The 22706-nt window shown below is 44.1% G+C and overlaps 1 protein-coding gene across 2 annotated transcripts in view; it reads left to right on the forward strand.

Moving 5' to 3' along the window:
* Positions 1-22706, forward strand: part of Vps41 (VPS41 subunit of HOPS complex) — a 151320-nt gene that overhangs the window by 65205 nt on the left and 63409 nt on the right. For both annotated transcript variants that reach the window (XM_051168098.1, XM_051168106.1), the window contains exons 6-7: positions 8379-8441; positions 11060-11125. In XM_051168098.1, coding sequence (XP_051024055.1) covers positions 8379-8441; positions 11060-11125 — 129 coding nt within the window. The remainder of the gene's footprint in view (positions 1-8378; positions 8442-11059; positions 11126-22706) is intronic.

The following is a 22706-nucleotide window of genomic DNA, read 5'->3' on the forward strand; positions in this document are numbered from 1 at the left end:
TAATAACAAAAGGAAAAATAATAAAGATGACTTTTGTAATTTGGTTGCCATGTTACATCTAGTTATTATCTGTTGTCATTAATTTCACTGGAACACTGTAACTCCTTTTGATCCATGTATTAAAGTATTGTCTTCCTTTCAGGAAAGTTTACTTCAGTTATAATTTTGATTATCAGTTCTATTTGCTTTCATTTCTTCAAAGAAATTTAATAATATGAGGCTGGAGGCAGTATTGCTTAGAGGCAGAGTGTAGCTGTGTTGCAGCTGCCTGGGCTGCACTCACTCCGCTGCTGCCGTAGTGGTGGAGGATTGCCTGGTCTCCCAGGGGCACAAAGGGAAGCCCGCAGGGAGGGAATCCGTGCTGTATGTTAACCACTTTTATTTCCAGGCTTTCATTTCTACCCCATTGCAGTGTGAACTCTTCACCACTTCCATTATTCTACCTAAACTTTCATTTATGTACCAAGATTAATGGACACACACTATCTTAAAAATGGACAGCTTCTAAGAAATATTGGGTGTACTGAACCACCCCTGACATACTTGTTTTGCTGTCATGCTGGTCCTGTCCTCCCATTTCTCTGAGGTGGGCAACTTCCTTACTTGTTTAATTGTTTTTCTGCCAGGCTTTCCTTCCTACATTAGTTTTAGCCTTCTCTCCCCCTTTAGATGTGGATTTGCTTGCCATTTTGATTTGTGAGTTTTTCTTTGGGTATCAGGGAGTATGGTCTAGGGATTCAAATTTGAATCACACTGCTGTGTTCTGTGTGTTGTTAAGTGTATTTCTCCATGTCTGAGCCTCAGTTTGTCTCCCCCTTTGTAAATTGGGGGTGATCACAATTCCTGCTGGTGGCTGCGGTGGGGACACAATGAATTAACTGCAGGCACTTGGGACAAGGCATGGTGGAGAAGGTCCACATGGTGGTTGTTAGCTGCCCTGATAGTGTCAGTCGCCATCAGTCTTCACATCGCTCTGCTCTAACCTCAGAGATGGGTTTCCTGTTGTTGAAATTTCCAAACAGCCTTTTGGTTTTCCTTTGGCTTCTGCACACTGTTAGGGCATGTTTAAATGCATTGTTTTTCTCTCCCTTTGATTCTGTGGAATGGTATTCTATGATTTTTAAGACATCAGATATGTTTCAGTTCACGTTCCCTCCTAGTTTAACTGGAGCCATGCTTGCATGCAGCTTCAGTGCCTGGCTTACTCTTGAAGCGCCTGACTTGATAGATTTGAAGTTGTATTAGTTACTTTCTGTTGCTGTGATGGAACAGTGACCACAACTTGCTGGAGAGGAAGCAGGGTCCTAGCCTGTCAGTGAGGGAGCTCAGAGCAGGAACTCAGGTAGGAACCTTGAGGTGAGAACTGAAGCGGAGACCGTGGAGAATGCTGCTCACTGGCTCCTGCCCAGCCTGCTGCTCATGGCTTTCTCAGCTTGTTTTCTTATGCAACCCAGGTTGACCAGCACAGGCCTACCACTGTCTGCCATGTGTGCTAGGCTTTCCCACATCATGAGTCATGGAAATTCCTCCCAGACACGCCAGGCCAATTGATGGGGGCGGCTCTTCACTTGAGGTTTTCTCTTCCCCAGTGACTCTTGTTTGTGTCAATTTGGCAAAAACTAACCAGCGTGGAGGTATTCTAGGGTCACTCACTCTCTTGCATCCAAAAGAAAGGCCTCAGATGAACTAGATCTTTGACATGTGGAATTTGGTGAAGTGCTTTGGTTGGAGAGAAGTTGAGGCCTCTCATCTGACGCTCTGCGTTGATGAGCAGGATGGACAACAGTAACCTCTCCTTTCACTGCCCAAGATAAAATGGCAGTTCACAAGAGGGCCCCTGGCTTACCGTAGGACCTTTTGTTATTTGGAAGCTGGGGGACTGGTACAGTACTTTGGCCACCTCAGTCATAGTTCCTGTATATGTGGCAGGCTACCACCTGGTGGTACAGTTAGCAAATAACTCAATTCCATCTCCTAATGTTAATAACATGCCCTCCAGTTTCATCCATAAGGGAAGGGAAGGGAAGGCACATGGTCCACATCTCTGCAATACTCAGATGGCTCTGTGGGTGCTCATGAGAACTCTTGCAAGACTTCACAGGAGAGGTGCTATAAGTTACTTTTTGGAAATTCTTTTGTTTTTTAATAACTTTTAAATGTATTCATTTTATACCCTGATTCTAGCTCCCCTCCCTCATCTCTTTCTGGTCCCACTCTCTGTTCTTTTTTCCCCTCACCCCCCCCCCCCAGTCCTCAGAAAGGGGGAGCCCTCCTCCCTCACCATCTGACCCCAGCCTATCAAGTCTCATTGGGACTGCCTACATCGTCTTCCTCTGTGACCTGGCAAGGCCGCTCCTCCAGGGGGAAATGATCAGTGATGGGCAACAGAGTCCATGCCAGAGGCAGCCCCTGCTCCCCATATTATGGGACCGACACAGAGACTGAGCTGCCTATCTGAGCAGGGGACCTAGGTCCTTTCCATGCACGGTCCTTGGTTGGTGCATCAGTCTCCGCAGGACCCCTGGGCCCAGATTTATTGGCTCTGTTGGTCTCCTTGTGGAGCTCCTGTCACCTCCATGTCCTTCTATCCCCCAGCTCTTCCATAAGACTCCTGCCCTCTGACAGAGTTTGGCTGTGAGTCTCAGCTTCTGCTTCGGTCCCTTGCTGGGTGGAGTCTTTCAGAGGACCACTATGGTAGGCTCCCATCCTGTTCCCTCTCTTCAGCTGCTTCAGTGCCTGTTCTGTTTGCCCTTCTGAAAGAGAATTAGTCATCCCCCCTAGGGTCTTCCTTGTCACTTAGCTTCTTTAGGTCTGGGCATTATAATATGGTTATTCTGTATTATATGGCTAATAGCCACTTGGAGAGTATATTCCATGTGTGTCCTTCTGAGTCAAAGTTACTTCTCTCAGGATGATCTTTTCTAGATCCATCCATTTGCCTGCAAATTTCATGATGTCCTTGTTTTGATAGCTGAGTAGCATTCCATTGTGTAGATGTACCAGTTTCTTTATCCATTCTTCAGCTGAGGGACATCTAGGTTGTTTCCAGATTCTGGCTATTTCGAATAAAGCCGTTATGAACATAGTTGAGCAAATGTCCTTCTTGTATGGTGGAGCATCTTTTGGGTATATTCCCAGGAGTGGTATAGCTGGGTCTTGAGGTAGAACTATTCCTAATATTCTGAGAGTGCACAGATTGATTTCCAAAGTGGTTGTACAAGTTTGCACTCCCACTGGCAATAGAGGAGTGTTCCCCTTTCTCCACGTCCTCGCCAGCCTGTGCTGTCACTTGAGTTTTTGATCTTAGTCATTTAGATGGGTGTAAGATGGAATCTCAGAGTTGTTTTGATTTGCATTTCCCTGATGACTGAGAAAGTTGAACATTTCTTTGTTCTCAACCATTCAATATTCCCCTGTTGAGAATTCTCTGTTTAGCTCTGTACCCCATTTTCATTGGATTTCTTGGTTTGTGGGTGTTTAGTTTCTTGAGTTCTTTATATATTTTGGATATTAGCCCTTTGTCATATGTAGGGTTGGTGAAGATCTTTTCCCAGTCTGTAGGCTGTCGCTTTGTTCTATTGGCGGTGGCAGTGTCCTTGGCCTTACAGAAGTTTTTCAGTTTCATGAGGCCCCATTTATTAATTGTTGATCTTAGAGCCTGAGCTGTTGGTGTTCTGTTCAGGACATTGTCTCCTGTGCCAATGAGTTCAAGGCTCATCCCCATATTTTCTTCTAACAGATTTAGTGTGTCTGGTTTTAAGTTGAGGTCTTTAATCCACTTGGACTTTAGTTTTGTGCAGGGTTCATTCGTTCCTTTGTTCATATTCATTTTCATTCTCTCTCTGCCTCCCTCCCTCCCTTCCTCAGTCTCCCTCTATATCCTCTCACATTCTCACGAGAAGGTTTTGTGGCAGATTGTTAGATGTCCTATGGAGAATTTTCAAAGAATACTTTCTGTTGTGACCTTTAATTTTATGATCTTTGTCTCCACCTTGATCTTTCTAGACGCCAAACCTCTGGGCTGTTGTTGACTAGATTCCCATCACAGATTAGTGTAATCTTCAGTGACCAGGAGCCACATCAGTAACGAGGGATGCTAGGGACGGGTGTGGAGTGTAGCCTGTGCGTGTGTAGCTTAGGGCATGACATCACTGAAATGACACATGGCACCCCTAGCTTTACAGAGCACCTCAGTGCTGTCACTGATACTGTTGGGATCTCATATATGAAGGCACGAGATTTTTTCATGTGTTCCTGTGTGTCCACTTAAGCGTCCTGTTAATAATAGTGGACCACTTTTTGTTTTGTTTTTTGTTTGTTTGTTTGTTTTTTGTTCTTGTCTTGATTTTAAGAAAGAGTCTTACTCATTTTGTAGCCCCAGCTGACCTGGAACTTGCAATTCTCCTGCCTCAGCCTTCTAAGCACTGGTGTTACAGGGGTGTGCTCTGGTTCACTGAGGTCTCATTGCTCTGTGGTTACTCTTTCAATGTTCTTTTTTTTTTTTTTTTAAGATTTATTTATTTATTATGTATAGTGTTCTGTCTGCATGTATACCTGCAAGCAAGAAGAGGGCACCAGATCTTATTATATAGATGGTTGTGAGCCACCATATGGGTTCTAGGAGTTGAACTCAGGACCTCTGGAAGAGCAGCCAGTGCTCTTAACCTCTGAGCCATCTCTCCAGCCCCTCTTTCAGTGTTCTTTAAGTAGAAGAGGGCGCTGTGTTTCTGAGGCTTGTCAGGGACAGTCCTGAGGGCCAGGGCCTGCTTCCTAAGAGCTTCTTTGCCTTTGTTCCCCTTGCATTTCTCACAGTTGGCCTTTCATTCTAGTAAATAGGCTCCAGTCAGGATACAGTGCTGGCGTCTCAGGAGACAGTTGATGTCTCACGGACCTTCAAAGTCATGTTTGTTTCCATTTGAATGAATAATCTCTTCCCTTTTCTCTCCTCCTCTGAGAGCTCTCTTACTTCAGACTCAGACTCCACCTCCTTCACAGTTTGACCATTTTTAATCTTGGCTCTTATGTAAAAAAAGTACTTTCCTTATTTGCAGATTTTAGGTTGTCTGGTATGTTATCTTAAGGGAGGATGAGCCTTGGAACACTGAGATTCTGGTCACAGCTCTTGTCATTAAGGACCATAGGCAAGTCTGTAGTTATCAGCAGAATCATCTCTTGAAAAAGCACATTGATGTGACTCTGGCATCCCCAGCAGCAGCATGGAGCAAGATCCTCAATCCAGGTTGGATATTGTCAGTTGTAACCATTGCAAATATCATGTCAGCCCACCAGAAAGGAGTGCAGGCTGTCTAGGGGGAGCCTACCTTGGTCCTCTGGAATCTAACTCCCTATCATAGGAGCTGAGACCAGTTACAGGGTTAGAGGTGATAATGGGCTGTAGTACTATGTGACCCAGGCTGTTGTCAAGATGTCCCCCTGGGAAGGAAATTGATGGAGTTGGGAGCTTCCCCTGCTACTTCAGCATTCACCCTGAGGCACATCACTAAAGAGGGCCTGTGCTGATCTCCTCCATCACGATTCAGTGATACAGGCCCCACCTTACTGTGTGGAAACTTGCTGGCCTCTGTCAAGCTTCCCGTGGTGAAGAAAAGGCCTGAGTGTAGTGCTTGACGGTCCCGCTTCAGAAGCATGTATAGAAAAGCACCAACTCTCTACCCTCTCAACACTGAGAGCCAAGGTGGCAGTGCCATGTGGTTGCTGTGCCCAGAATCTATTCTCAGACTGTTCAGTGTGTCACATTACGTCATGTTCATCTTGGGCTCTAACAATTCTCCTACAACTACAGGAATAGTTGTGATTTGGTTAATATGCTTATTTGAGTCAAGATCTGTGTTTGCAGCCCCAGACTGGCCTCAGGGAACTCGCCTACTTCATCTTCCTGTTTGTTGGGTTATAGGCATAGGCATGTCCATGACACTGGCTCAAAGATTTTATTTTGTAATGTATGAATTTGTCTTTTAAGATAATTCTCTATCGGAGCTTGGAGGAATAAATCATTCACAACTTATTAACATTAATGCAAGGAAAAAAAATGAGTTTTCATAGTCTTTATCAGTACAGAAAATGAATTTGTTATTTAAAATATCATAAAGAAGTATCATTAGACTGTTGATTTAACAAAATCCTCTTAGACTGGGCAATCTTTGACAACAAAACCTTATTTCTCACAGCACTGAGGATATGAAGATCCTGGGGTCAGTGTCAGGCGAGGAGTGTCCTTGCGGCTCCCAGAGGACCCTGCCACAGTCCTCCCTAGCGTGAGGTGTGCACTTGTGTCCTTAGTGTCAGAAAGCAAGCAGGCGACAGTGCCTATTTAGCTTCTTTCGTTTCTGTCACGGCGACACTGGGGTAGCATTCCTGAGGGAGCATCCTACCAAATGCCTTCCCTCCTAATACCAGCACTGTGGCCTTTAGATTTCAACAGAAAACTTTGAGGGCTAGAATCATCCAAACCAAAGGCATATGCAAATGGCCTCATGGTGACTTCCTACAATAGTAAAGACGAAATCCTATTAGAGACTAGAAAAGGAGCAAGCCCATCACAAGTGCTGAGGTAGTTAAGTAAGGGTCCCAACAGTGTCAGCTGTTTCCCTGGTAACACTGGCTGGTTCCCATGCTCTTCCTGTTACAGTAGAAAGTCACAGAGTCAGTCTGTTGGGTCTGGAGAGATGGCGTAGTAGGTACCAGTTGTTGCTCTTGCAGAGGACTGGGTTCAACTCCTGGTGCCCATGCTTTGGGTCCCAACCATCTGTAACTCGAGTTTCGCAGATCCGATGCCCTTTCTTCTGACTTCCTCAGGCATCAGGAATGCGTGTGATGCACATACGTCGATTGAGGCAAAACACTCACATACATTTAAAAAAAAAAACTCTCAAATGAACCAAGTCTGTTAAATATTTTTGTCCATTAAATATGAACATAAGTATAACCTGTGACTTAACATCCCCACCCCTTGTTATATGGGCCTCATACAGAACCAGGAGATTTGTAGAGAAAATCTGCAGAAGCACCGCACTGCTCATAAACGTCCTGATCTGGTGCCAAAGCAGGTGGCTGTCAGTGGAAGGGGAACATGAATTGTGATGTAGTCACACATTGCAAACTTCCCAGCGGCGGCCAAGAGCCAAACTCTGTAGTGCGCATACGGCTTACAAGGGCAGTACTGAAAAGGGCAGCAATACAGTGGCACGTGCTTCCGTTCGTGAGAAACTTAAATGGCAGTGTGACTGTGCACGGCAATAGGTCCAGGCCCATGGTGGGATTCAGGAAACCATCGGCTGAGAAGTACAGTGGAGGAGCTCCTTGGATTCGGTTTCTTTTTGTTTTCTTTCTTTCCTCCCTCCTTTCCTCCCTCTCTCCCCTCCTACCTCTGTTTTCTTTCTTTCTTTTTTGGCTCTTTCCTAGGCTAGACACAGGCGCCTGGTCCTGCAGCCTCAGCCTCTGAGTACGAGGGTTATACAAACATCTGCGTAAACTCTCTTTCTGGATCTGGCTGATGGGTGAAGAGTCAAGTTTATGTTGCAAATTATGTGAAGCCAAGATTTGCATCCTTCATGTTATATGTATTAGACCTAATTCTGTCTTATTGCGTCTCTGCTGTGACCGATTAAAAAGCAGTGGGGAAGTATATCTGAATGAAGTGGCTCATGATGGCTTGAAAGTAGCACTGATGAGGGGCAGCAGCTTAAGTCTTTGATTCACACACTGAATAGATTCACTGTAAGATCGTAAGGCCTCATTTAGTCTGTTGTCTTGCCACATTGATATGTGAGTGTGTCTGTACATGCGTGTGAGTAAGTGCCTCTGTATGTGTGTTTCAGTGTGTGTGCATATTTTGTGTGTGTGTGCATGTGTGTGTGTGTGTCTATAAGCCATATATATATATATATATGTATAACTCGGAGATGTTCCTTTCTCTTTTGGAGGAAAACAGTTCCATCATCCTGTGGGAAGTTGATAAAAGAATGTTAGTAACTTGCCCACATCTATTTCATTTCTGAAAGTTGGCATCTGTTAATGAATCTGCAGAGAGTAAAGGGAACTCTGTCCATGTGATGCTTGTAAAAGCTTTTTATTTTCATTTTATGTATTAAAATATATTTGCACTATTTTCCCCTTTCTCCCTCTACCTCCTCCACGTACCCCACCTAGGTGCCAAATTCTTTTAAAATGCTTGTAAAAGCTTCATTGACATAAAGTACTCTACACTGATAGAATAGTTTGCACCAGCTACTTCATAGGGGTCACAGGGACTTCAAATCATTGGAATGTCTCACATTGTTTTTCCTTTCTTTTTCTGTGCTGACTTGGCCCTCTCTGTTAGCGTGATGATACACTGACAAGCTCTGTTTACTTCTCAGCTGCAGGTATTTGGACTGTACTCCGGAGAAGAATTTCATGAGACTTTTGACTGTCCCATTAAGGTAAGTATTTAGCAAATTTTCCCTCATGAAGGAGTTTTTTCCCCTAGATGAGGATGACTGTGGTAATGGAGACACTGTTACACAAATATCTGTTTAGTTCATGGTGTGCAGGTCCCACTTGAATGCTGTGACCAGCCTCAGTCTGTGCTCTAGGAGCTCTGAGTGGATTAAATCATACACACATACACACACACACACACACACCATTCTGACTCAGCTGACAGAGTCAAAACAATCATAATAAGATCTGAGCTAAAGGAAGTCACGTTTAGCTGCTTCTTTGTGGTGGTAGTGCGCTTTGTTTTTTAGTGATAGCTTTATAGATTGGGTGATGTGTGACAGGTACAGATGGGAGCTGGCCTTCCATATGGAGGAGCATAGTAGAAGTGGAGAGGCCAGAAAGTTCCCACTGTCCAGGAAGTGGCAGAAAGCCTTGCTTAGATGTACATGAGGGGCTAAAGAGGCAAGAAAAGGCAGAGTAGAATCGGCTGGAATTTGGTTTCCATCTGATCGGTTATTAAGTGCCTAAGAACAAGAGTGGTGTGATAGAGCTTGGCTCTACGGTGACTATCCGCAGTAGAAATGGCAGCTCTGCTGGATCAGAGCCCAGGAGAGCAGCTGGCGATACCTGCCATGGTAAAGTATCTGTTGTACTCTTAAAGGAGGTGATTTTCTCTCACATGCTTATTCAAATATTGATTGACCAGTAGTAAAGGATAGATAAGATCTGACACATGTTTTAGAAAGCCGACTTTGCCAGAAAGCAAGGGGATTTAAACTGGAGAGTCGCTGGAAAAGAGACAATTTAGAAGGCTGATGTACTGTACTGAACAAAGCACTAAGGAGCTTAGTAAAGGGAGCAATCTTGAGTGTCCAAGATGGAGAAATGTATTGCGACAGTTGTCAAGAGGTAGACATTGTAGTCTCAGTGACAGCGTGGCTGAGTGAAGTCAAAGATGGCGGTACAGAAGGTGAATCCAATGTCTTGCTCTAGTAATGGCTTGAGGAAATCACCCCAATTGTATTAGGTAATAATTTGAGTGAAGGCATTGAGAAATTGGCTAGGAATTTAGAGACCTGGGGTACATCAGGTGGTTTACAGAGGGTTTAGGAACAGATGTTGGCCTTCTCGGTGGAGAGTGTCCCTTAAACACAGTTAGTAATTAGAAGTGAGCGAGAGGAAGCCGTTTTAAAGGATATTAGCCACTTCCAGCTACAGTGTGAAAAGAGAAGATTGATGTTGATATTCTGGTGCTCTCGAAAGACTGCAGTGGAAATAAAAATAGCCACTAGCCTGAGAGGCAGGCCTTAGAAAGACTGGAAAAAAAATCCAACTGGTGACTGGAATGTCTAGAAGGGAAATGGCAGCAGTATTAAAGGCAGCCTGGAGAGGGAACGGACTTTGGCCAGTGTTTCCAATGGCAACTGTAAGCTTGCTGATGGCTACAGCAGAGCGAGTCCCAGGAGAGGGAGTCAGAAGCACCAGTAAAGTTCTTTCAAGACACTTGTTCATAAAACTGATATTATCTGGCTGATAGAAAGAAGGGCAGTGTGCAGAGAGAATACCCATAGACTGTGGGTTAATGGTCAGAGTGAGGAGAGAGAGAAGGCCAAAGGAAACAGTGCTTGGCAGAGGAGCACTGAACAATGGCATTGGCAGCTTAAGGAGGGAGGGAGGGTCTGAGTTCTGCCCATGAACGAGCCAGGCACTGGGAGGGAGGCTCAGCGCAGTAGAGGTCAGCGTATCAGCCCCCCTGGCTATCTTTCAGGACCTATGTGGGGCGCAGGGAGGGTATCTCTATGGAGAGATGCGCGTTTATGTTGTGAGAGAGCTTGCAAGGCTCTCAGAGACTGTGAGATTTAAGGGGTGTAATGTGTGTTTCTGTGTCAGTAGTTAGGATGGGTTAGGGCAGAGCTGAAGAGAACACTGAGCTAACAAGTAGGGATGTTCACAAAAATGAGAGGATGACAGTGTAGAGAAATCTATTAATCTGCCATTGGAGGAGGGAAATATATTAGTTAATTATAGAAATGTGAAACGTATTCAGCCAAAAGTTAGAAGTTTCGGGTATCATGGAGAGTTGGGGATACTTGTAAGGGAGAAACTTAATACAAAGAGAGCTAGGCTGGTGGGAGCCCCTGGAGCCTCTCGGCTGCCTTTCCTCCCTCTCCCACCTTGTGTTCATGATGCTCTCTGTGACCATAGAGCCACCAGCAGGAGCAGTGGTGGCGCAGCCTCCCGAGAGACCCGCGTGCAATCTGCTTGTCTGTGTTGCTTCTGTGCAGTGTACTTAGTTGCAAATGGTTGAGACATCCATTGCACTTCCTTGGTCCATTCCCCCCCCCACCTTCCCACACACATATGTTTAGGAGAGGAGTCAGCTCAGCACCACTTACTCAGCCAGAAGCTAGAACCCCTTCATTCTGTGTAGCTTTGATTTTGATTTTATCACACAAGAGCAAGACTAAGAGGTCTTTATCAGTTGCAGAGTGTTCGGAGAATCATTGTCCCTGCCAAGACCCAGTTTTTCAATCATGTGGTCTGTAATGGACAAAAGGCTATCACGTGCTTTCACCTGTGACTTTTAATCCAGGCTTGGGTACTTTTTCTTTTGTAGATTATTGCTGTGCACCCACAGTTCGTGAGATCCAGTTGTAAGCAGTTTGTGACTGGAGGGAAAAAGGTAATGCTGTGTGTCTCTGCGAGGGTGTGTGGCCTGTGACAAATGACGATGTAATAAAACTGGGAGACTTTGATCGCTAGGGTGCTTGCAGCTGGTTAGCTCAGCTACCTTCCTTTGAAGTTGGTAACACCTGAAGTGTAAAAATAATGGCCCTTCCACAGGGATGGGGGTCGGGGGAGAAAGAAAGAGAAAAAAGAGAGGCAGCATTTAAAAATAACAAAAGTAATTGAATTAGGCATCGTTCCTGTCTGTGACAAACATGTGTGGCCTGTGGTGGTGTAAGGAGCATCACGGCTGCTCTTTGTTGGCTGTTTACGGCGTTGTGTGATTTCACTGCTTTTCAGAACAGGGAGCAAGTGAAGCCTTCCTGAACAGCTTTCTGTTTATGGAAACAGCAAACCCTAAAATTAAAGAATCACGCTGTCTGTATGCCAGTTGTTTTCTTTTTCTGTTAACCAATGTTTTTAAAAATCATTTTTATAACAAACACTACCAAATAGTAGAAAAGAAAATATTGCTTTGGCCTTAAACAGAAGACAGTCTAAGTGACTTCAGTAGTGACTTGGCTGTGAGTTGATGACTTTGAGACTTGCTTCCTAAAGCATCCAGAATATCCCACCGTGTGAGTTATTTGTCCTCTTCTCGTACTCTGGTAGTACATGGAGTGAGGTGCCAGCAAAGACCACCGCCCATTCCCTCTTCTTTCTGAAGGCTATGTGGCAGGCCTGGGGAAGATCACACCGGCTCTGGTTCCTTCTTAGGAGCTACCCTCTGCCACCCACCTTCTAGTTCATGCACATCATACAGAATGTTTATGTTGTTATTAGTAGGAATCATAGGCCTAGTCTGACATTCCCTGCTTGAGACAAAAATACCTTCCTTGTGTTTGTCAACTTTGAGAAATAACTTTAAAGCCCCTCTTATTTCATTATTAAACAGATTTCGTTTGCATAAATTCATTTAGCTTTGGTCGTGACCCATGCACTCCATTAAAATCAGTTAGGATGCTTTTACTAATACTTGAATTTAAAGAGTAGCTCAGAGATTAGGTGCTGGCTGAGAGTCTAGCTAGCACTCAGCAGCAGGTTACATCCCAGCACAGGTACTGCCCTTTAAAAAGTCAGTATAAATTTTCCAACGTGCTAGGAGCTTTATGAAACATGTATATGTCCTTTACCTTCTTTTTTAAATTAAAGAAAAAAATTTTATTCATTTTACATCCTGGTCATAGCCCCATCCCTCCTCTCCCAGTCCCCCCTCCCTCTCCTCCCCCTCCCCCTATTTCTCAGAAAAGGGGAGCCCCCTTTCCCATCCACCCCAGCTCATCAAGTCACATCAGGACTGAATGTGTCCTCTTCCCTTGAGCCTGGCCAGGGTGTCCTGCCAGGGGGAAGTGATCAAAAAGTTGGCATCAGAGTCCATATCTGAGACAGGTCTTCCTCCCCTTACTAGAGGACCCACATGAAGCCTGAACTGCCATTGGCTACATCTTTGTAGGGGCCTAGGTCCAGTCCATACATGGTCTTGGTTGGTGCTTCAGTCTCCACAGGCCGCTCTGGGTCCTTGTTAGTTGGTTCTGTTGGTCTTCTTGTGGAGCTCTTGTCACTTCCAGGTCCTTTTCTCCTTCCCCCCACTTTTCCATAAGACTCCCCCTTATCTTAAGAGTGTAACGTCATACACTATTGATTGGTTTCCTTGTGTTCCTCTAGTTTGTTATGTAAATCTACACTTGGCAAAAAATAAAATGTTGCATTTTTTTCATAAATTCTGATGACATTTTTAGTTAAATGATATTTTTATAATTTATTGGATTGGTATGGTTGTAGAAATCTCTAGAACATTTCTTTCTTTGGTGCATACAGTATGTACTTTAAAGATTGCCTGTGCTGCATGGATTTTGTATTATTGCTTTTTTGTTGGAAACAGTATATTTAATTGAAGATATGGTTTTGTTTTTTATTTATTTATTTTCTTATTTTGATACAGAGTACACTAGATTGGCCTTGAACTCACAGGAAACTCCCTGTATATACCTCTCCCAAGTGCTGGGATTAAAAAGATGCACCACAGTGTCTGGGCTAAGAGATATATTTATTGTTTTGCTTTTAAAATTATTTTATGTGTATGGATATTTTAGCTGCATGTCTATCTATGCACCATTACCATATCTGGGCAAAGAAATATATCTTGTTTTTTTCTTAAGTATTTTATGTATATGGGTATTTTTGCCTGCATGTATATCTGTGTACCACGTGCATGCCTGGTGCCATCAGAGTCCAAATGAAGGCATCTGACCCCTTGAAAATAGAATTACAACTGATATAAAACACCATGTGGGTATTGGGATTTAAACCTGGGTCCTCTGGAAGAATCGCCAATGCTTTTAACCACTGAGTCATCTCATTAGTCCCTTAATTTTTTTTTAATAAGAAAAGGTTTTTATAGCTAATATTAAGTAGTGACTATTGTTTTTTAACTTTCTATTGATTTTTTAAAAGAATTTCACATCATGCACCCTAGTCCCACTCATCTTCTGTCCCTTTGTATCTGTCTTCCACCATTACAACCGACCGCCAAAAAAAAAAAAGAAAAAGCAATAATTTAAAAAAAGCAAAAACTCAGTACAAAACAACACACCCAGACAAACACACACACAGAAAACTTGTCATGGAAACTGTATTATATCACACAGTATACCCTTTTGTCCATGGATCGTTACTTGTAAATGTTCATTGCAATGTCTAGTTCAAGGCCTCTGGCTTCTGCTACACTCTCAGTACTGGTTCGTCATGGGCAGTCCTCTCAGATACCCTGTTGTTGTTGCCCTGTGTCATGGAGATCCAGCAGTTTTGGATCTGCAAGACCAACTCATTCACACACTCCAGCAGTTCATCAATAGAGTAGGTGTTGGGATGTGGGCCAGCTCGAAGCCCTGGACCTGGGTAATAGCTGAGCTGGTCAGCCTGCCAGCTGTTCCACACCCACACCACTAGGGCAAGCTCTCCAGCACTGTCAGGGCTAGCTCACCCAATGCCACAGCCAGCCAGTGGCAGGGCCAGCCCTCCCAAGCTCACTCCCTCAGGGCCAGCTCACCAGTTCTCCTACCATAGGGCCAGCTCTCCGGAGTGCTATAGCCAGCACTCTGCTGCTGTAGGTGGCAAGCAGGGAAGGGAGCATGGAGAACATTATTTTTATTTAAGTGTATGTGTGTTTGTGTCTGGGTGTGTGAATACAAATGCCCACAGTGGTCAGATGTGTTGATAGATAACTTGGTACTGGAATTCCAGGCATGTTTGAGCCACATGACATGGGCCTAAACCAAACTCAGCTTTCTGCAAAAGCAGTGTGTGCTCTTAACCCTTGAGTTTTCTCTCCAGCCCCCTTCTTATAATTTTCCTTCTGACAGAGTCTCATCTTTCCATCCTGACACCCTGTTGCTCCTCTGGCTGTTTGTACTTACAGTATCATTCCCCACCAGTGATCATGTCCATTTATGTGGTGTTCAGTGGTACAAGCCTTAGATCATTATCAGCGGTCATCTTTGCTAATGAAACAGTCTCTCAATCCCTCTCTAAGATTATACATGGACTCTGTTGCCTGCTTTTTGGTCACTCTCCCCTAGTGGGGCTGCCTCACCAGGCCATGGGGGAGGAGGATTCGCTCAGTCCTGATGCGGCTTGATGAGCTGGAGTGGGTGGGTGGGGGCTACCCTTTATTGCAGAATAGGGGAGGGGGGAAGAGGGAAGGAGTGGGTGGGTGGGGGCTCCCCTTTAGTGCAGAATAGAGGAGGGGGGAAGAGGGAAGGAGTGGGTGGGTGGGGGCTCCCCTTTAGTGCAGAATAGAGGAGGGGGGAAGAGGGAAGAAGTGGGTGGGTGGGGGCTACCCTTTAGTGCAGAATAGAGGAGGGGGAAAGAGGGAAGGAGTGGGTGGGTGGGGGCTCCCCTTTAGTGCAGAATAGAGGAGGGGGGAAGAGGGAAGGAGTGGGTGGGTGGGGGCTACCCTTTAGTGCAGAGTAGGGGAGGGGGAAGAGGGAAGGAGTGGGTGGGTGGGGGCTACCCTTTAGTGCAGAATAGGGGAGGGGGGAAGAGGGAAGGAGTGGGTGGGTGGGGGCTACCCTTTAGTGCAGAATAGAGGAGGGGGAAGAGGGAAGGAGGGGGTGGGTGGGGGCTCCCCTTTAGTGCAGAATAGGGGAGGGGGGAAGAGGGAAGGAGTGGGTGGGTGGGGGCTACCCTTTAGTGCAGAATAGGGGAGGGGGGAAGAGGGAAGGAGTGGGTGGGTGGGGGCTACCCTTTAGTGCAGAATAGGGGAGGGGGGAAGAGGGAAGGAGTGGGTGGGTGGGGGCTACCCTTTAGTGCAGAATAGAGGAGGGGGGAAGAGGGAAGGAGTGGGTGGGTGGGGGCTCCCCTTTAGTGCAGAATAGAGGAGGGGGGAAGAGGGAAGGAGTGGGTGGGTGGGGGCTACCCTTTAGTGCAGAATAGAGAAGGGGGGAAGAGGGAAGGAGTGGGTGGGTGGGGGCTACCCTTTAGTGCAGAATAGAGGAGGGGGAAGAGGGAAGGAGTGGGTGGGTGGGGGCTCCCCTTTAGTGCAGAATAGGGGAGGGGGGAAGAGGGAAGGAGTGGGTGGGTGGGGGCTACCCTTTAGTGCAGAATAGAGGAGGTGGGAAGAGGGAAGGAGTGGGTGGGTGGGGGCTCCTCTTTACTGCAGAATAGGGGAGGGGGAAGAGGGAAGGAGGGTGGGACCAGGAGGAGAGGAGGGAGGCGGCTATGATCAGGATGTAAAGTGAATAAATTAATTAATTTAAAAAGATTATGCTTTCTCAGTGTTACTCCTCACATTCCTTTCCTTATATTTATTCACAGTGACTTTTAAACAGCTGGCATGGGCCAGCTCCCCCACTTTGCCTCACCCATGCCACCACACAGCAGAGGAGGGGCCAGGCAAGCTCTCCTGCACTTACATACCTAGAGTTGGCTCACAGGCACCCCCTGACACCAGGGCCAGTTCTATGGTGCTACCTACAAAGGTTATCACTATTTTTTAAGTATTTGAACACATAACCAAATAAACTTACATTCCAAACAATGCACACTCATTTATACCAGCTATGTGCAAATAGCTTACTTCATTGTTTTCTCTGCCAACCATTATTTTTTCAGTGTCTTTAACTATTAGAAATTTTGAACATTTATATTATCCATGTCCATCTCTGTCTTTGTTAAGTATGTTTGGTGACATTCTTTGCTCAGGGCATTTTTTAATATAATAGAAGCCCTGCCGATGAAGACTGTCCATTTGACATTTATTGTCAGTTCTAACACAAATTATTGCTGCTTACTGAGAAACCTGAAGCCTTATTACCAATATTGTCTAAATATAGGATAATATATCATATTTGAGTTCAAATAAGGCAGGGGAGATTGAAGTAGACAAGGAGTGATTACACATGCGTATCTCATGGATCTGAGTCTGTCCAAAACCCATCAGTTTTGCCAGTTCTGTAGACTACCAGTGACTAACTATGGTAGCTTTATGCCCAGTTAGTGTCAGCCTTTCATAAGGATGGTAGGGAAAGTGATTAAAACAAATTAAGATGGATTCATTTGATTGGCTTCTCTAAGTGGGGTCATGATCTTAAGGTTTTTCTCTCCTTTGTTTTACATAGAACTATGTGAAGGGTTTATTTAAACATGCAAACCCAGATACCTTTTTAAATTGTTTTTTTAAATTCCTTTACTTTTGAGATTACTAATATGCTTATATAATTCATCCATTCCCTTTCACCCCCTCAAACCCTTCCTTGCTATTTTTCAACTCCATGACCTATTTTTCATTAATTGTTGTTACATAAATATATACATATGTGTATATGAGTGTGCCTGTGTCTGTGTGTGTACACACCAGTGTGTGGCTATGTGTTCCTAACTGCAGCATTCTTAGTTTTATATGATTATTGTTACATATGCAGTGTTACTTGTGTATATTTTTCAGGTCTTAACTCTTGATATCGAATTACCAATTGATATGTTAGTCCCTGGGAAAGACTATTTCTCCTGATCTCAGCATCCTTACTTTCCTTTCTTTCTTTTTTTAAAAATTAATTTATGTATTTACTTTATTATATCTGGTCATAGCTCCAGCACTTGTGGAAAAGTGGGGGAGAGGGGAGAAAAGGATCTGGAGGTACATAGAGCTCCGCAAAAAGATCGAAAGAGCCAACTAACTGGGGCCCAGAAGGGCCTGCTGAGACTGAAGCACCAACCAAGGACCGTGCATGGACTGGACCTGGGCCCCTACACAGACATAGCCAGTGGGCAGCCCAGGCTTCATGTGGGTCTTCTAGTAGGGGGAGCAGGGCTGTCTCTGACATGGACTCTGATGCCAGCTTTTTGATCGCCTCCCCTTGGTGGCACTGCCTTGCCCAGACCATAGGGGAAGAGGATATGCTCAGTCTTGATACAACTTGTTGAGCTGGGGTAGATGGGAAAGGGGCTCCCCTTTTCAGATAACTTTCTATATTATGCAGATTTATCAGGTTTTTTTTTTCATACCCTTCTTGCCAGGATCCCCCTTCAGTGTCCCTCTACAGTTGAGATGCTGAGCAGGTAAAATTAGAGGATTTTGTTCTTAACATGGGACATAAGTTCAGATGTGGGCAGCTTTTATGTTTTTGTTTTTGTTTTTTCCCCTGCTGCTGAAGCCCCAACCTCGAGATACATCCTTAGGTGGCTGCACCTAAATGTGAGCCCATCCCTGTTAAGTCTGGTGATATGGATGGATAAGAAGTGTCCTTATAGTGGCAGAATTATTAATAAATGTTAAAATCATGTCTCAGGCTTTTGCAGTCATGAACTCGCATCAGTAGGTATTACAGATGGCAGTGTTAGAGAGCCTGTTCCCGAATGGGTATGATTTGGTAGCCTTTCGGGGCAGTTGGGTTGATCCACAGATTTGTATCTGTAATCTGTAAACTGCTCCTCGTGGTACCCGTGGTATTTGGCATCATCTTTTCATGCTGATTTCCTAGTTTGAAGCTGTTGGTTGCTACGCAGACTTTACCTTTCAGTTTAGTTTAGTTTGCAACTATCAACATGTCCACGTAGTTTCCACAAGATTGGTTAGCCTCCGGGGCGTGACGTCATGTTCTCTCAGGTGTTTTCTATAGAGCACATCGCTGACCAATTAGGCTGTGAGACTTCTTCTATGCATAGGTGCTTTATGTGACACCAATATTGGGTCTGCATTTGACTTCTTTTAAGTATGTGAAATTACCTCTAGAAAAAGACGTTTGAAGGATTATAACATTTCCAGAAATTAACTAGTGTGTTTGAAGCAAGGATATACTCGAGATTGTCCCCTTTTCTTGCTGTGTTTTATTATCTGTCTTTGTGGAGATTTAAAAAAAAAAAAATCTAAACACCTATTGACAATGTTGGATCTGAGTCAAAGCAAGAAGAGGAAGGCTCCCACCTGCTCACGTGTGAGGTATTGCACATGGCAGTGTTAAACTGTAGGGCTGCTCATCCCTGACCCTGTCAGAAGTATAAGCTTCTCTCTGCTGTGCACAACCAGCACCTTCTCCACAATGGCTAATCTTTCATTCACTTTTTTTTTCTATTTTCAGTTATTAAAGTGTGTGTGTGTGTGTGTGTGTGTGTGTGTGTGTGTGTGTGTGTGTGTGTGTGTGTTATATGTGCCTATGGAAGATAGTCATCTGATACAGGTGCTGAGAACCAAGTGATTCTCTAGGAGAGCAATGAACACTCTTAACCACTGAGTCATCTCTCCAGACCTTGTTTTCTATTTAAAATTTTTTATTCCTGATCTTTCTCAAGTCTTTAAGTCCCGTAACGGGACCTCATGTCCTTAATGCCCTTTGTCTTGTTTTTCTGAGACTGCCTTGCTAGGTTCTGACTTGCTGAGATTTATATTTTTAAGAGTCCCACCATACCATTATCTTTTCATTGTCCAGAATCTCATCTGACTTACCAGAGGTTGTCTTTCATGGAACCTGTTTTTCTTGAGCCCCTTGGTTCTTCCTATAGAAACATATCTAGTGTCTTCCATATCTGCTTCCCATGGCTTGATCCCTCTGCCCCAGTCTTTTCTGCTTTTTTGTCTGTCTCAAATCAAGCAGCATTGCAGGTGTTGAGGAAAGCTAAAAAGTCACATCATCCATAAACTTGGAAGATCCTGAGCTGATGATGGAAACACGTCCCTTTCCTTTATCGGGGAGAGTGGCAATGGGTAATAATATCACTGGGTACCAGAAACCAGGCTTTATTGCAGACTGCTGGGGATCTTGGCACAGGTGTGGAAGGTGCTAGGGTGTGCATCCTGCACCACTTTGTAGTGAAGTGTTAGATACATCTATCAGCACAGAACATAGAAGAATAAAGTATATTGCTGGTATGTGAAGGCTCCTATTGAAATATAAGTACTGAGAGTGCTGACTGCCAGAATGTGGATTTATGGGAAATAAAGCCCTAAAATACTTTCTCCAGCAACAACAAAAATATAGACCTCTTGGAAGCAGCTTTTCCTCTCTGTGTACTTAGCTCCCATTGAGCTTAAATTGCTCTCAGTATTGGGATAATGACAATTCGATAATACAGGATGTGGAAGACAAACCAAATAAATTAACCAGCTGCTTTTAAGGCTAGTTCGTTCAATGACTTACCCCTAAAATGCTTTGTAGAACATTCGTGCTCAGTAGGTCTCTAGGCAGTTTTATGACTAGAAGAAAGAAATGGATTTTATTAAATGTCAGTGAGATAGGGGCAGATAGCTCTGTGGTACTTAAATTAGTGCAGAATGTGTGTAAGAAAAGTAGTTTATCTTTCTCTAAATCATGAGTGCAGAACTTTCCTTGGCATTCCTCCTCAAAAATGTGTTCCTACTCAAAATTCCCATAGATTAGTATAAAACTGTAAGTGGAAAGTGCACCGTTTGGAGCTAGTCCTGCATGAAGCTCTGTGCCCATGGAAGGACAGTGATAAAATGGGCAGCCATTACCTGCACACGTGTGAAGCGGAGTAGCATGTGAGCTTAGAAGCTTCAGCCCATGAGTGCGGAAGAGGAGCCGGGCACAGGGTGCAAGGGAGGAGCTGGTCAGGTGCAGGGAGCCTGAGATGTGAGCACCGTCAATCCGGAGAGCCAAACACAGGGCGCATCTCTGTCCCTCAATGAAAAGATCAGCAGTGGCTTAAATGAAGCGTGGGAAGACCAACACTAAAAGGAGTTTTCAACATTTTGATAAGCTTTGTAAAAGTTACATCCTCTGCCCTAGGAGTGGGTGGTAGCCCAACGTTGCAGGAGGTGGACACCAGCTCAAAGGAGTAAATCCCTTGTGACAGGGAAGGTGTGTTAATTGTGGGAATAGCTTGAGGGTCTTCCTTTAAAAATTAGAGGCAGCACAGATTCCTGTGCTTTCAGTAGTTTTTGAGGCATTGGGAGCTACAGATGGGCTATATAGCTGAAGAGAGACTCCGGGCCATTACATAGCTCCACCAATTGCAAACACATCATGTATTGACAGTGAGAGGAGGACAATGAGAGGAGCGTCTAGCAAAGCAAAAGATGTGGTCCTTTCTCCATCAGGGAGAAGGAAGGATGCTCAAATGATAGCCAGAGCCAGTGAGGAGGGTAGCTTAACTGGACTGTGCCTTTCTGTCTCCATGAAGCCTTCACCAAGGAGCGTTGCTCTTCCCGTTGCATGTAAACAGAGCTTACAGGGTTTGTCTGCACCGAGCCTGACAGGGCCTGACTTCTGACTTCTTGTCTCCTTCCTTTTCTTCCTGCCCTCTCTTAGAACTCCTGGAAACAGGACAGGACAAAGGGAAGCTGGAGGCCAGCTGGCCTCCGCTTCTCCTGGTGACCCAAACAAACTGACGGTGGCAGAAAGGACGGCCTGGAGGGAATTATAATTTTGGTTTCATCATAGTAGCTCTTAATGATTTTCTGAAGAAATTGATAATATATTTTAAAGGAAGTGATTAATTGCTTATAGCTCTTCACCTAGAGATAGAGCCTTGTGAGAGTTCCTCCATCCAGTCTTCCTCAGGACTCCTAATAGAGTATGCAGTCCCAGGCAGTCAGCTCTTAAAGTCACTTGGCAGCAGTAAAGAGACTGAGCAGGTCCTATTTATATGGTGGTGGCAGCGGCGGTGGCAGTGCATGGCTGTGAACGTGCATGCACATGTGAGTTGTGTTATATGTGTGTAGCAATAATTAAAGAAGAGGTCATAAAATTGAGAGGAAGTCGAGGAAGGGGAAAAATGGAAACCATGTAAATACAGTTCTCATAATAATCTCAAAAAATCTTTTAATTAAAAACAAAGAAGTAGAGGTAGTTTCTGCAAATTAATTCAAAAGCACATTTGTGTTTCCTCTTAAGTTTTCAGTGAGTTTTTATTGTTTCAACTATTTCCCTAAAAATAAGACAGTGGACTTCATCCTTATTAATACTAATATATGCATAATATATACCTAACATATATATGGACTAACTTCTGGATTTTTTTTCTCTTTCCTGCTCTCTCCTGGAACTCCTAGCACTAGGACAGGACAGTGGGAAGCGGGAGGCCAGCTGGCCTCTGTTTCCTCTGGTGACCCCAAGCAAAGTGATTGTAGCAGAAGGGACTCTGTTATTATAAAAATAATGTGAATATCTAGAGAAGTATCTATATAAGATTTTCTGTCCACTTTTCTAGAATTATGATAACATTGCAATATATGGTTCATATTCCTATATATTCTATGTTAATAAATATTTAATACAGCGCTATTCACTCATATTTTATTTAAGGGCAACATAGAAAATACTATTTTGTATTTGTTTTTATTTACTATGCTAGGTATCTTTATATTTTTAATATATATGTGGGGAGAGAGAGAGACGGGGAGCGGGGGGAGAACACACTAGTCTTGGCTTTAATCAGTCTCCACATTGTGCTCAGCATGGTCTATTTGTGGTTGTCATATATAACTTTATTGTACTTTTTACTTACTGCCTTATTCCACAGAATTTCTAGGTTACCCCTGATGTTCCCTCCCCAGTGCTTTGGACATGGTAGGAGATACACAAAACACTGAAGAGAACTGAAATAGGAGTTTAAATTTCTCTTTCCATGTATGGTGGTACCTGCTAGGAATCCTAGAGTGTGAAGAGAGAGGGATTGCAGTCCTACACCTCTACAACAGGATTGTAGGCCAACAGTAGGGAAACTTGTGTCTGCCGCATCCCAGTTCCCTCATGGCATCTGTTTTGAGCACTAGCGAACAGTGGGAAAACACGCATTTCTGCATGATGTGCTGTCAGTAACACATTTTATAAATGTCATTGCTTAAAGAGTTAAAGTTGGGTATATCAAGGAAAATATTTTATTAATGCATGAACTATCAGAACTATGTCTTCCTTAGGATTAAGACATTTTGACCAGTTATATTTTATTTTAAAATTTCCAGTGGGATTTCACAATAGATTCTACTCTTTATACAGAGCCTAGCTGCTGTGGAATGTTTGAAGACCATAAATCCTAAAGCAAATGGTCCATACCTTGTGATTTGATTTACTGTTCAAAAA

This window comes from Acomys russatus, chromosome 3 (genome assembly GCF_903995435.1).
Source record: "Acomys russatus chromosome 3, mAcoRus1.1, whole genome shotgun sequence".
NCBI lineage: Eukaryota > Metazoa > Chordata > Mammalia > Rodentia > Muridae > Acomys > Acomys russatus.